Here is a 15,474-nt window from a genome sequence, read left to right on the forward strand (position 1 = left end):
TTAGATTTTCTGCATAGATAATTATGTCCTCTGCAAATACAGCTTTTTTTTTTCCTAATCCATATACTTCCTCCCCACACTTTCTTGTTTTATTTGATTAGCTAGAACTTCCATATGATGTTGAAAAGGAGTGTCGAGAGAGGTACATCCTTGCCTTGTAGCTGATCTTAATTGGAAAGCTTCTCGTTTTTCACCATTAAGTATGACAATAGCTGTAGGTTTTTTATAGATATTCTTTATCAAGTTGAGGAAGTTCCCCTGTATATCTAGTTTATTGTAAGTTTTTTATCATAAATTGGTGTTAGATTTTGTCAAATGCTTTTTCTATATCTGTTGATATGGTCTTGTGATTTTTATTTTTCAAGTTGTTGATGTGATGGATTACATTAATTGACTTTCAAATGTTGAACCAGCCTTGCACACCTGGAGTAAATCCACTCAGTTGTTGTGTACAATTCTTTTAAAAACATTATTGGGTCTGATTTGGTAATGTCTTGTTGAGGATTTTTGCATCTATGTTCATGAGAGTTATTGGTTTGTACTTTCTTTTCTTGTAGTGTCTTTGTCTGGTTTTGGTATTTGGGTATAGTTGGTCCCAAAGAATATTCTCTCTACTTCTGTCTTCTGAAAGAGATTACAGAAAATTGACATAATTTCTTCCTTAAATATTTGGTAGAATTTACTAGCAAACTCATCTGGGCGTGGTGCTTTCTGTTTCAGAAGGCTATTAATTTATTGGCAATCTCTTTAGTAAATATAGACCTGTTCAGACGATTTCTTCTTGAGTGAGGATGGATTATTTTTTTCAAGGAATTGTTCCATTCCTCCTAGGTTGTCAAACTTGTGGGCACAGAGTTATTTAAATAATTCCTTGATTATTCTTTTAGTGTCCATGCGATTTGTAGTGATGTCCCTTTTTTATTTCTGGTCTTCATGATCTATGCCCTCTCTCTCTTTTTTTCTAAGTTAGCCAGACGGTAATTGATTTTATTGATTTTTTTCAAAGAGTCAGACTTTGGTTTAATTGATTTTCCTTATTGATTTCCTGTTTTCAATATCACTGACTTTTGCTCTAATTCTTATGATTTCTTTTCTTCTGTTTACTTTGGGTTAATTTGGTTGATTTTAGAGATTTCTTCTTTTCTAATAATATAGGCATTGACTGCTATAAATTTCCCTTTAAGCATTGCTTTTGCTATACCTCACTAATTAAAATTTTTTAAAATGTTTATTTTTGAGAAGGAGAGAGACAGAGCATGAGTGGGGGAGGGGAGAGAGAGAGGGAGACAGAATCTAAAGCATGTTCCAGGCTCCGAGCTGTAAGCACAGAGCCTGACATAGGACTTGAACTCACAAACCATGAGATCATGACCTGAGCCAAAGTTGGACACCTAACAGGCTGAGCCACCCAAGCACCCCAACATAATTTTAAATAAGTCATATTTTCATTTAGTTCAAAATATTTTGAAATTTTTCTTGAGATTTCTTCTTTGACCATGCATTCTTTAGAAGTTTTTTTTTTAATGTTTATTTATTTTTGAGGGAGAGAGAGAGTGCATGNAGGGCTTGAACTCACAAACTGTAAGATTATGACACGAGGGGAAGTTGGCCACTTAACTAACTGAGCCACCCAGGTCCTCCTAGAAGTTTTTTTTTTTAATGTTTATTCATTTATTTTGAGAGAGAGAGCTAGAGAGAGTAAGTGGATGAGCAGGGGAGGGGCAGAGAGAGAGAGAGAGGGAGAATGAGAATTCTAAGCAGGTTTTGCACTGGGAGTCCAATGCAAGGCTCAATCTCATGAACCAAGAGATTGTGACCTGCGTTGAAATCAAGAGTCCAATGCTTAACCAACTAAACCACCCAGAAGTTTAATCTCTATGTATTAAAATTTTTTAAAACGTTTTTATTTATTATTGAGAACAGAGAGAGACAAAGCATGAGCTTGGGAGGGGCAGAGAGAGGGTGAGACACAGAATCTGAAGGAGGCTCCAGGCACTGAGCTGTCAGGACAGAGCCTGACTCAGGCCTCCAACTCATGAGTCATGAGATCATGACCTGAGCTGAGGTCAGATGCCCAATGTACTGAGCCACCCAGGCACCCCAGGATATGTATATCTTTAAAGTTTATTTATTTTGAGAGAGGGAGTAAGAGTGTGCATGTGCAGGGGAGGGGTAGAGAGAGAGGAAGAGAGAAAATGTCAAGCAGGATCCACAATGTCAATGAGGAGCCTAATCATGTGAGATCATGACCAGACCTGAAATTAAGAGTCAGACACTTAACTCACTGAGCCACCCAGGTGCCCTGATTTCCATTCTTTTAAATTTATTAAGGTGTGTTTTATGGCCCAGAATGTGGCTTATCTTGGTGAATGTTCTACGTGATCATGAGAATAATATGCATTCTGCTGCTGTTGGATGAAGGAGTCTAGAGATGTCCCTTATATCAAGTTGATTGATGGTGGTGTTGAGTTCATCTTTGTCCTTACTGATTTTCTACCCCTGATATGTCCACCTCTGAGATAGAGGTCTTGAAGTCTCCAGTTGTGATAGTGGATTCAGCCATTTCTTTTTGCAGTTCTGTGGTTTTAGCTTCAAATAGTGTGATGCTCCTGTGTTTTGGCAAATGCATCTTTAGAATTGTTATATCTTTATGAGGAATTAGCCCCTTTATCATTATGTAGGGCCCTTCTTTATCCCTAATAACTTTCCAAGCTTTGAAGTCTTCTGAAATATAGCTATCCTGCTTTCTTAAAAAAATTTTTTTTAATGTTTGTTTATTTATTTATAGTTTTTAAAACCTTTTTTTATTTTTTGAGAGGGAGAGAGAGAGAGAGAGAGACTGTGAGTGGGGGAAGAGGAGAGAAAGAGGAAGACACAGAATCCAAAGCAGGCTTCAGGCTTCGAGCTGTCAGCACAGAGCCCGACATGGGTCTCAAACTCATGAACCATTAGATCATGACCTGAGCCCAAGAAACCGGATACTTAACCAGCTGAGCTGCCCAGGAGCCCCTCCCTGCTCTTGTTTGATTAGTGTTACCATAGTATGTTATTTTTCTCTATCCATTTACTTTTAATCTATATGTGCTTTTATGTGTAAAATGGGTAAACAACATACTTTTTGATAGACTCTGACAATCTCTTTATTTTAATTGGTGCATTTTGACCAATGACATTCAAAATGATTATTGATCTACAATATTTGTTACTGTTTTCTTTCTTTCTTTTTTCTTTACTTTTTGTAGTGGTTGCCCTACAGTTTGCAATATATTTACAACTAATCCAAGTCCTCTTGCAAATAATACTGTACTGTTTCACAGGTAGTGTGCCTCCTTTATAATAACAAAATAATCCTAATTCCTCCTTCCCATCCCTGTATCATTACTGTCATTCCTTTCACTTACATATAAACTTATATTACATAATATATATAATATTCAATTATGTCCACTTACATATATGTCACATATATATCACATACATATGTATGCATATATAACATTAGTGTATTAAGTGTGTGTATATATATATATAGAATATATATATTGCCAACCTGCATGGTTTCTGAGGAGAAGTTGGATATAATTCTTATCTTTGTACCTCTATAGGTTAGGTGTTTCTTTCCTCTGGCTTTTTAAAGGATTTTTTCCCTTTATCTTTGATTTCCTGTAGTTTGAAGATGAGATGCTTAGGTGTAGTTTTTTGGAGCAGGTGTCCTGCTTGGTGTTCTCTGAGCTTCCTGGACCTTTGGTCTGGTGATATGAAATTTATGGGAAATTCTCAGTCATTATTATTTCAAATATTTCTTCTGTTCCTTTCTCTCTCTTCCTTTTCTGGTATTCCCGTTATGCGTGTTACATAGTTTGCAGTTGTCTCACAGTCCTTGGATGTTCTGCGTTCCACTCACCCCCCTCAGTCTTGCTCTCTTTGTTTTTCAGTTCTGGATGTTTCTGTGGAGGTGTCCTTAAGCACTGAGATTCTTTCCCCAGTTTCAACATACGAATAAGCTCATCAAAGGCATTCTTCATCTCTGAAAAGCGTTTTTGATCTCTAGCCTTTCTTTTTGGTTCTTTCTTGGCATTTTTACTTCTGTGCTTACACTGCTCATCTGTTCTTGTGCTCTGCCTTCTTCTCCACAGAGCCCTTGGCATATTAACCATAGCTGTTTAAATTCTTGGTCTGATAATTCCAATATCCCTCCCATATATGGCTTTGATGCTTGCTCTCTGTCTTAAAATTTTATTTTTTGCCTTTTGGTATGCCTTGTCATTTTTCTCTTGATAGCTGGACATGATGGTAAAAGGAATTGCTATAAATAGGCCATTAATAATGTGGCAGTGAGATGTGGGGGGGAGGGGAAGCATTCTGTAGTCCTATGATTCCATCTCAGTCTTTTAGTGAGACTGTGCCTCTGGACTGTGAACTACACGTGTGCCCCTGGGTGGGACAGGATAGCTAGAGGGGGCTGGAGTTGGGTATTTTCTTTCCTCTAGTTGTGAGGTCTGACAGTAACCCAGCAGGTTAGGCTTAGGAGAAACTGGTTTCTCCTGAGGGCAAGTCTTGTTAAGAAGAACAGAGTGTTCTGTTTTCTTTCAGAAGGATTCCTTTTCCTCCTTTCCCTGCCAGGAGCACAGGGAGGTGAGGAGAGGGGTGGATTTTCCTCCAGTATTTACTGTGAAAATCTGGTTGAGCACTGGGAAGGCAAATCTCACAAAAGCGTAGGGTCCCCCTATGACTGGGTCGTCCTGCAGTTTTTTTTTTTTAACTCTCAGGCTTGTCCACATTGAGCCTCCGGTGGTTTATCAATTACGGCTCAGGTTTTCCTACACCAGCCCTGGTTCCCGCATGGTTCCTGCTTCCCGAGTCTCTGCTCCGGTGTGCTGTGGCTCCCTGTGTTTGCCTGTCAGTTTGTCCAAATCAAGGGGGTAGTCATTTGCCCTGTGGGCCCCCACCTTCCCCGTCTCTTATGGCCCCAAGAAGAGTTGTTGATTTTTTAGTCTGTCAGCTTTTTACTTGTTGTTTGGATGGTCTGTCAACCTCCAAGCTCCTTACACTCAGAACTGGCGACGGGAAGTCCCAACCCTGGGAGTTTTATAAGCTCCTAGGGTAGTTCCCATGTGCAGCCAGGGCTGAGAACCAGTCTGTGAGGATTTTCTCCGTGACTCTGAACTTTAGGCTTTTGCTGGTTGTGTCAAGTTGGATTTGATGTTGCCAGATTCATGCCTTTAGGACTGGGGTTTTGTGGCCCCATATCAAAATCATCCCTAATTTGACCACTTTCGTATTGTCAAAAACAGTTTTGTATTTTCTAAGATTTTATGATGCTTCTTCAGGTTACTTGTTTCTAATTTGGGGACTTCCTTTTTCTTTTTCTTTTGTGTTGCTTTTTTATTATTTATTTATTATTTAAAAAATTTAAATCCAAGTTAGTTAGCCTAGAGTGTAGTAATGATTTCAGGAATCAAATTTAGTGATTCATCACTTACATATAACATCCAGTGTTCATCCCAACAAATGCCCTCCTTAATGCCCATCACACATTTAGCCCATCCCCAAACCCAGAACCCCTCCAGCAACCCTCAGTTTGTTCTCTGTATTTAAGAGTCTCTTATGGTTTGTCTCCCTCTCTGTTTTTGTCTTATTTTTATATCTCTTCCCCTATGTTCATCTGTTTTGTTTCTTAAATTCCACATATGTGTGAAATCATATGATATTTGTCTTTTTCTGAGTGACTTACTTTGCTTAGCATAATGCACTCTAGTTCCATCCACGTTGTTGCAAATGGCAAGATTCCATTCTTTTTCATCGTGAATAATATTCCATTGTATACATACCACATCTTCTTTATCCATTCATCAGTTGATGGACATTTGGGCTCTTCCATACATTGGCTATTGTTGATAGTGCTGGTATAAATGATGGGGTATGTGTATAATTTGGGAACTTTCTGACAGTAGCTCCTGGGATACATAACCACTTTCAGCTTTGGAGAATGAGAAGTTCCAGCCCTCATTTTCAGCTTTCCTCTGCTACCAGGATCCTGTGGCATCCTAATAATGTCACTTTTTGGGTGATAGGGTGTGACCCATGAATGGCAGAGGACCCATCAGGTCTCTTTGGGAGTAGTTTTCTGTTCTGTAATTTCCGTATTTTGTAATATTTCTGGATACAGAAGTATCCAGTGACAGATCTGGGGCTCAGCAAATTGATGGGAGTGAGGCAAGAAAGGATCATAGTAATAGCCTCACTGGGAAACGGGGGAAGTGTCACTGCTGGAATAAGCCAGGTGTCTGAGGACAGGGATTGTTATATAACAAACATTCAGCTGAGGAAATTGTAAGCATCTGATTGGCTTTATTAATTGGTTTATGAATCAGGCAGCATCCCATCTAGAGGTCGCTCCAAGGAGATGCACAAAACTGTGTTTTTTATAGAAGGAGGGTGGGGCAAGAAAGCAAAAGGAAAGGCAAGGTGGCTTTTCCTTAGGGAAAAAGCAAGGGGTCTTATCATACAGATTAACTCATCTTCTTTAGGGGCATGGAGAGAGCCCACTAGGCAGACTCATTGGAAAAGTTCCTGACGGGTTTGGACTACATTCCTGAGGGAGGTTGAAACTGCAATTAGATTAGATATCAAGCCCTGGTTTGGGGACTGGATCTAAGTGAAGCCATTTGGGGCCTGTGGTTTTCTTTTTAGCAGGATGGTCACTTACCTCCTGGAAGGTAGGAGATGGGCCAAGAAAAACAGGAGCAGCAGTATCTTCTCGAAAGACTGAATGGATCTGAAGAGGTTTTCTTTTTCCAGGGTTTTCAATCTTAGAGGTGAAGTAGAAAAAGGGGCAGGTTCAGTGACCACCAATTTCCTCCTGGTTCTACTGGTTCTCAAGCTTTCCCCATATCCCCTTCCCCTCACACAGAAAGGTCTTTGTGGTGAGGTTTTTGCAGGAACCACATCTCTAGGCTGTTGATAGTGTGACCACATTCACCAGGAAAAAAAAACCAACCCTGGACTCTCTGAATGGAGGAAGGGGCTTTAGGGGCTTTGACATTAGCCAGAAATAGTATCCCCTTCCCCTGAGTCAGATCCTCCAGGAGCATGAATATGACCCACTTTTACCTTGAATTTGTGAGTAGGTAAGTACGTACTTCCTAAAATAGCATGCTATATATCCAAACCTACTCTTTGTAGAGCTTCGATTTTTGATAGTCTGAGTGGTTTTTCTTTGTTTGTTTTTTGGTATAAATGCAGGGATACCAAGCACCGGTCTTTCCTAAAACACACTAGGCAGGAGCCTCATCATCCATCAACCTCTGGGTAGTTTGAGCCAAAACTGCAAAGCATTGGGGCTGGAGCTGAGGACAGGAGGCTGGGGATGAAGTGGAGATGGGGTGTTGATGAGAGTACTGGGAAGATAAGGTACGGCATAGAGAGTGTGGGAGGAAGGATTTGACAGACAAACGCACTTGAGTCCACGGTGTGGTCCCAGGTCACCCTGATGAAGCTAATGTTCTCAGCTTCCTGACGACTTGAAGGTTTAAAAGGCCCCAGTAGGGGCGCCTGGGTGGCTTAGTCGGTTAAGCGTCCGACTTTCACTTAGGTCATGATCTCGCGGTTCGTGGGTTCGAGCCCCGCATCAGGCTCTGTGCTGACTGCCAGCTCGGAGCTGGGAGCCTGTTTCAGTCTGTGACTCCCTCTCTCTCTGACCCTCCCCTGCTTACGCTGTCTCTCTCTCTCTCTCTCCTAGAAATAAATAAAAAATTAAGAAAAATAAAATAATAAAATAAAATTAAAAAAAACAAAAATAAAAGGCCCCAGTATCAGGGTAGTTGGTGGCACACAGGTGGAGACTGGAAGGGGAGAAGCAAAGCTTGGCCACTCATTCTGAGTTTGTCTGTCACTCTTTGCCACCTGTTGCAGGTAATCTGGTGCACCAGGGAAGACCGTGACACAGTCAAAGCTTCTGTCCCCCAGGCCCCCCTGCATCTGGTGAGAAACCAAATATCATTGCCGTGCAGTCCTCCATACACAGGCGCTTGAGGGCTGTCAGCTTTTGGAGAGAATACAATCAACCTGATACTTCCAATGACTTCTTTGTTCTTTAATAATCTCATATAGATAGGAGAAGACCTCTGAAATCTTGTCTCAGACTGGGCATAATGTGGATGCTGCTTTTGTATCTGTTGGATCTGTCATTCCTCAAAAGGTGGAACATATAAACTAACTTCTTGCTTTCATTCTTTGCCCCTAACTCTCAAGGAGGACTAAGTAACTTGGTAAATCACACTAATACAGGGATTCCGGAAGCTACTCAGTTAGTCAAACACTGTCACTTGACTGAACTATACAGATTGCAGGAAGCCCCAGGGAGGCAGATTTCATTTGGAGAAGGGAGAGACGGAATGGGTTCACTTGGCCCCAAAATACATGAGAGTGGCAGGTCCATGGCCATGTGGCAAAGGGGCTGGGAGAGGAGAAAGTGTGAGGAACAACGTCTCCTCATTGGCAGAACTGACTGGGAGCTGGGAGACCAGGGTCCAGGGCTGTGTCTGAGGAGAACTCACCCCAGGGATGTGCTGGCCACTTTTCTTTTTGGGCCTTCTTGTTTAATCGAGTTGGTTAATGCCTATCAGTGCCCTTCAAAATTGTGGCTTTCTTAAGCCCTGAATATTTTCCTTAAGTAAAATTTGGACCCGTGCTAAGTATTTAAAACCGATGAGCAGCTCTGATGGGATGGTGTGGGGCAAGGGCTGGTCCCTTTGTTCTCCACCCCTTTCAGGTGGAGCCCCAGTTTGAAAACCACGTGACAAGACTAACAGCTTGTCCACCAGAGCAGTGCTGCAGGCCTAAGGGAGATGCAGCCTTGGAGAGCTGGGAACTAATGCCTGCAAATCAAATTGCCTGTTGTTGGTAAAAATTAAAATCTTCAGCATTGCATGATCAAGGGTTTTTGCTGAAAGGTTGTTTAGCTTGAGGAGACCAGGAACCAGCCAGAATTGCAGGTCAAAATATATGATGTTTGAATATAATTCACTCTGTTTTCGCCAAAAGAAAGGAGGTTCTCAAGAGGCAGGCCAATTGATCGTCTAGTATCATTGTAAAAGGGAACAAGAAAAACGGCGAGATTCTATTTTATCATAAAGCAGAGATAACACAGCACTGCTATTTTAATCATATATAGGCAATGTCTACCTATTCCTCATATATTATATTTTTCTTTAGAATATTGACATACATAATGATATACGGTTTTTTATGTATTAAGACAACACAATAAGATATCCAATGAAGTGCAAATCTCTAAGAAAAAAATGAAAGAAATGCTGTTCAAGTGACAGAAACATAAAATAGCATACTTTTACCATACACGTTAATGTTTCATTAGTCTTACAGTTAGTTACTAGTGGCCACAGTCAACAATCCTATTGTCGATTAGTTTAAAATAGCACATAAGCGAAAATTAAATGAGAAAATAAATTTCAAAACACCTATGAAAAACAATCTTAAAGAAATAGCTTAGANTTTGGGGATGTGTTTTACATATTATATTATTGTGTTTTACTTCTTATTGTCTATTTTGGCTAAATCCCCAGTTAGCACTCTAAAAATTAGTGTCCCTAGTCCTGGGAGAAATATATTGGGGTGAATTTTGACTTTCTGTACCTGTTTGCAGGGGGGCAACATGTTTCTCCTAAGACCGTGTTGACAGTGAAGGGTGCAGACCATGTGGTCCTGGATGGGCCGAAGTGCAAGTGCAGATAGTGTGGTTTGGGTGGGCAGAGATGGGCGACCCTAGCGCTCATGTCTTCAGTGTCCCCTATCCCTCAGCACCCCTGGTTTTGAAGCAACTGTCTGGAGGCAAACTTCACTTTTTGTCAAGCCTGGGAGGTCCCAGGTCCTTTGCATTCTGGTCCTATTTCTTCAGTGTCTCTGTTGACTCAAGGTCAGGACTGTCCTGTGGTCTTCTGTGGAGGTGACAGACACCATACTCCTCGAAATCCCAGCCCTCAATTTCCCTATCCTGTGTCTAACTTTCCGTGCCTGTCCAACTTGCTCTTGGGGCACCCCGCCTTCCCCCACCTTTCCTCAGACATCATTATCAAGGTCACCATCCCTCACCTCTGTGGCTCTGCTAGAGCTATGATGAGTTGGCAGTGTCTAGTTTCTCCTGGCTCTGATGCTCTGCCCCCAGGAGTGGAGGCACCAGGTCTCTGTAGACAGCAAGTTTGCTGTAGCTACTGGTTTGGGAGAGAAGTTCCCGACTGGGTTTCTGCATATGAGCTTGTCACAGTTTTATGACTTTTCAGTCAAGTCAGGAAGGCATCCAATACAGAGTCTGTACTTGGAGAAAGAAAGTGGGAGAAACTGAGTCCTTTTGCACTAGTTTTCAGTGAGCAAAAGACTTGCTTACCAAAGTTCTGTTGTTGCGGTTTACTTAATAGGGAAGAGTGCAGACCTGTGGATGGGTGGAGGATGGGCTTGGCTTCTGAGATGGTCACGATCAGAATTGTCTTCTGTATGTGAACACTGTGAGAGGTCTGTGGCAGTCTTCCTAGCAGGGCAGCGGGAGGCAGAGAGCTGCCTTGGAAGTGCTGACTGGCCGAGGAAGCCATGGAGGTGAGATGGGTCTGCCCTGGTGGTTCCTGGGCGCGGAGCCCAGCGTGGTGCTCTGGGGCTCTGAGTAAATGTCACAGAGAGGCACAGAGGGCTAAACGGACTCATCCATCGCTCTCCCTTCCCTTCATTCCCCCCCCAACCCAGCAAGTGCTCTTTCTATTTGCCAATGCAAACACTATGCCCCAGAACATGCAAATAATAGATAATTCCTATGGATAGATGATAACAAATATAGAGAGTGCCTGAGTATTGTCAAACATGGGATGTTGATTACAATTTTGTTGATAAATGACTTACATTGAATATTATAGGCAAATAACTTTCTGATAAAACATAGCCATACAATAATGATTAAATTTACTTCAAAGTATTTTTTGTATGTAGCCAATTAGATGTGATAAAACATATGTTCAGTGATTATTCCATTTAAGGTGATGGAAACTGCAAGAGTTCAGATGCTAAACATCACACTGCAAGGAGTAATTAGCATTTTGATGGACATAAAAAACCTGCCAGCTGATTCTATACAGTTATCTTAAGAAGGTGTTTAAAATATGCGTAATGGGCACCTGGGTGGCTCAGTTGGTTAAGCGTCCGATATTGGCTCAAGTCAGATCTCACGGTTTGTGGGTTTGAGCCCTACATCGGGCTCTGTGCTGACAGCTCAGAGCCTGGAGCCTGTTTCGGATTCTGTGCCTCCCTCTCTCTCTGCCCCTCCCCCACTCGTGTTCTGTCTCTCTCTGTCTCAAAACTAAGTAAACTGTATAAAAAAATTTAAAGTATGGCTTAAATTATGTGATTTGTAGTAATCTTTTATTTGAATATAATATTGATATGCAGAGTTATGGGCTAATTTTTAGGGTACAAGTCATTAGCATTTTGTGTGGAGTTTTATATAACTTTGGAGTATCAACATACGAAAACAAGAATAGGGGTGCCTGGGTGGCTCAGTCACTTAAGTGACTCTTGATTTTGGCTCCGGTCATGATCTCCCAGTTTGGTTCATGGGATGGAGCCCCGAGTAGTTCTCTGTGCTGACAGTGCACAGCCTGCTTGGGATTCTCTCCCTCCCTCTCTCTCTGCGCCTCCCCCACTTAACCTGTGTGCATGAGTGCACTCTCTCTCGAAATAAATAAACATTAAGAAAAGAAAGATATTTTAAAAAAAGAAGATGAGAACACTGGTCTGTACTTCAGTGGAGTTTGGTGTGGCTTAAGGGTTTAAGAAGAAGAATACTGACTGTCCATAGGCACTTGGATTATTTTCATTTCTTGGCCATTGTGAATAATGGTGCTGTGAACAGGAGTGTTTGGTCACTATTTTTAAGCAAGCAGGTCTTTATTTTTTTCTTCCTTCAAGTCCTTGTGTGGTTTAATTTTTTCGCATTTAGATATCTGATCCATTTGAGGTTTATTTTGGCTTAGAGTGTGAGGAGTAGGTCCAACTTTATCTTTTTCCCCCCCAAATGACTATAGAGTTGTTCCATTACTATCTATTAAAAATTCATTGTTTCCCAGAAATTTGAGATGCCACCTTTATCCTATATTAAATCGAACCTTGTATGGAATTTCAATTCTGTCCCTTTGGTCTGTCTGCCCTACACATAGCACTGGTGTACAGTTTTGGAGTCTGCTTTAATACCTAGTAGGGGAGTCTCTGGTAGGGTGAAGAGTTGAGAGCTTTGCCCTGAAAAGAGAGACGTCCTTCCACCCTTCTCCCAGGCAGTGGGGGGAGGGGACGTGGGGGAAGGGATGGCTGGGAGGAAGGAAGAAGCTCATCTGGATCCCCAGAGTGGTGTGGGAGGGGTTAATTTGTCCTGAGGAAGAACCCCATTTTACTGGAGGAGCCCAGACTCTGTCCTGGCATGTGTTTGTTGTGTATCGAATGATGTTTAATGAAGACACGAGAAGTCAGTTATTTACGCTCTAGACACCATTTATTAAGGCTCTGGCCACTCCCCCTGGAGCCGCTCCAGAGCCGAATCAGTCACAGCGGGGTCCAGGTCTCGTTCTGCTGTTTGAAGCGTTGCATTGTTCTCCTTATCCAGTCAGCGAAGCTGGACACCCTGGTGAAGACTGCTGGAGGAATCCCCCTCCTGTCTCCATAGGAGACAATGCCCTTGGCCACATTGTTACACAGCAGCGGGCCTCCAGAGTCTCCCTGTGGACAAGGAAAGGAAAAGGCCTTAAACCCTGCCTCCAGGCTCCTGCTGCCCTAAGGCCTGGCTCCCAGAGGAAGCAGGGGCGGATGGGGGTGGGGCATGGGATGGAAGTGAGCCTTCTGGATCTTTCCATGGCTGGGCTTCAGGCCTGGCTAGAGTTCCTGTCTCTAGCTCAACTCAAGTCAAGGTGCCTTCTCCTTCTCCAGGAAAACACTGCACATGTATATGTTGCATGCCCAGTGCTCCTCCTGTTACCCGAAAGACAGATTGGTGAGAAAAGTCCCCACCTCCCTCTGCTCCCACCCCACCAGACTGGGGCTGTGGGGATATAGCCTGTTCCTGCTGCCCCACCTGTCAGGCGGTATTGACAGATGCCCATGGCCTTACCAAGAAGGCGGACTTCCTCGACCTTGGGTTTCCCACACAAATTTGTGTTTGGCTGTTGTAGAAATTGAAGCGATTGCGGCACCTCCTATCCCTCTGCACGGTTAGCTGCACCTCGTGGAGTCTGCTTGTTCTCCTGTTCAGGCTCAACATGCCCCAGCCCGCCACGGTGCACACGGTCCCAGGTCTCAGCCTGTCCTGAGCCGGAGGCAGAGGCACTGGGCTCACAGCTTCATTCTGTATGATTCTGTTTCCCAGCTGGCAGGAAGAGGGCAGGCACTCAGGGACGGTGTGCGCGGCGCTCACCCCACGCTCCGTCCCCACCCTGCTCCTCCTGGCCTCCCAGGATGGCCAAGCCGCCCTGCACTGAGCCAGCCAGTGGCCTGGCTCAGCAGGAGAACCAGAGGGTCGGACAGGCCATACCTGCAGTAACATGATGTCATTCACGTTGCTCTGTGGATTATATTCAGGGTGGGGGATGGCTCTGAGCACAGACATGCGCTGCTGGGTCCTTTCGTCCCTCCTGATGTTGTGGGCCCCCAGGATGACGGTGATAGGACTGCATAGGAGAGGTGGCTTAGAGGTAGGTTTGAGCCTCAGGAGCTCAGCCCGCAGGCTCTGCAGGCCAGGTGGAGAGCCCCAGGGTGGCGACTGCAGCCGAGGAAATTGAGGGGACAGAAGGGTTTCAGGGGCCCAGCGCTCAGTGCTTCTCAGCCCTGAGCTGAGGGTGGTAGGGGACACAGTGACTGAGTCTTGCTTCCCCTGGAATAAGTTGAGAAATAGCTTGAATTCCTGTTTTGAGCCCTACTGTGTACCTTCATCTCCTTCTCCTGCTTTTTTGAGCATGTCCTTTTCTCTTCATTAGCCCTGGCCCGTTCTCCACCCCCAAATCCCACTGGTCTCTTTTTCACCCCTTCGTTGCTGGAAGCCTGCTTTCATATGGCTGGTCAGGGGCTCTCCTGGGCCTGTGGTACTGGCACCTGAGCTGCTCACCTTCCGAAGCAGTGAGCTGCCGTCAGCACAAAGTCTTCTCTCACCAGGAAACCCCCACAGGTGCTGGTCCCCTCTGGAGTCTGGATTATAAGAAATGCCATGTAGGGGCGGGAGTGAGGCCTGGCCTCTCGGCCTCCGATGATCTCCCCTGGAAGGAAGCATTGGACACTTATCTCTGTGCTTGCTGAGCCCGCGGTGTGGGCATCAGGGTGGTGGCTCCAGAAAGGCTGACAGATGAAGGGGCAGGAGAGATGATGTAGGGGAATGGAGGAGTTGGGGGCGAGAGTCGGGTCTGCAGGGCACCGCACTTTGGGAGAGTGCTCCCGGGTTCTGCAGGAATCACTGGTGTCTCCCCATCCCAGACCTAACCTCCTTCCCAGCTCCCCAGAGGATAGCTCTGGATCCAGGCAGGTCAGATTCAGGCTCCCACAATGAGGGGAGATGGCCTGCTGCTGGAGGCAAATCTTGAGCTCTCTGGAGTGGCCTCTCCTGAAGTTCCCTGGGACTCTCTTCCTCAGGAAGCTTCCCAGGTCCCTCCGAGGCCCGCTCATGGCCAGTGCATGACCAACAGTGGACTGGTTTTACAGAATCTAGACATGAGATGATGGTCCTGTTATTGCTGCATCCTTATTTCCTAGGCTCAGACACGTGGGCTGCCAAATGAATTTAGAAAGCACATTTATATCCCATGTCCTGTGTGCTGGGGGCAATTACAAGGGTTTTAGGTACACTCACTAACTTAACTCTCATTGAACTCTAGGAGGTACACATTGCTATTCTTCCTAGTTTATAGAGGAGAAATCTGAGGAACCGTGAATTCAAGTAATTTGCCCAACAATACAGAGTTAGGAAGTGTCTAGGCAGTTTGGCTCCAGGGTCTGTTAGAGGGGTCGGGCCTGAGGTTGGGGATGGTCACTCACCTGCCCCCACCCCGGGGGGTAGGAGAAAGGCCATCAGGAGCAGGAGCAGCCGCATCTTCTTGGGAAGACTGCCCCAGTCAGGTGCCGCTGCTGCTCTCTCTTGCCAGATTTGTAGCTCTCGAGAGGGGAAGGAAGTCTGGGGGTGGGGGCTCAAGAACAGTCCCATGCTTCTGCTGGTGTGACAGGTTTCATCACCCAAGGCTACCCGGGAGGCTTGCCCACCAACTGCCAGTGATCTGGGGGTAAGAGAGTAGGTCAAGCCAACACCATCCCGCATAGCTGCTGAGTCAGTGCTCGCAGCAGAAATGGGCACCTGGGGTGACAGGGAAAGGGGTTTGGGGCCCTGTGTCCCAGGACCCTAAACCCATCAGATTCAATAATATCCCAACAATGCAGGAAAGCTGG

General features: G+C 44.4%; 1 protein-coding gene and 1 long non-coding RNA gene across 5 annotated transcripts in view; one reads left to right on the forward strand and one right to left on the reverse strand.

Annotated features, from left to right (window-relative positions):
* The window catches only part of LOC144236785 (uncharacterized), a 159,642-nt gene that overhangs the window by 43,961 nt on the left and 100,207 nt on the right, over positions 1 to 15,474 (forward strand). Inside the window, exon 4 of one of the 4 annotated variants that reach the window (XR_013336642.1) lies at positions 7,915 to 8,133. The exons of the other annotated variants lie outside the window; for them this stretch is intronic. This is a non-coding gene — a long non-coding RNA (uncharacterized LOC144236785). Of the gene's footprint in view, positions 1 to 7,914; positions 8,134 to 15,474 lie in introns of those variants that run through there. 4 annotated transcript variants of the gene reach the window in all.
* LOC144236654 (cathepsin G-like) lies at positions 12,526 to 15,124 on the reverse strand. The gene is made up of 5 exons (XM_077770281.1): positions 15,070 to 15,124; positions 14,150 to 14,297; positions 13,580 to 13,715; positions 13,160 to 13,414; positions 12,526 to 12,771 (listed from the first exon to the last, which is right to left on the reverse strand). The coding sequence occupies exons 1-5, from the start codon at positions 15,122 to 15,124 to the stop codon at positions 12,598 to 12,600; spliced, it is 768 nt and encodes a 255-aa protein (XP_077626407.1). The 3' UTR covers positions 12,526 to 12,597.

This window comes from Crocuta crocuta, unplaced genomic scaffold (genome assembly GCF_008692635.1).
Source record: "Crocuta crocuta isolate KB4526 unplaced genomic scaffold, BGI_CrCroc_1.0 scaffold175, whole genome shotgun sequence".
NCBI lineage: Eukaryota > Metazoa > Chordata > Mammalia > Carnivora > Hyaenidae > Crocuta > Crocuta crocuta.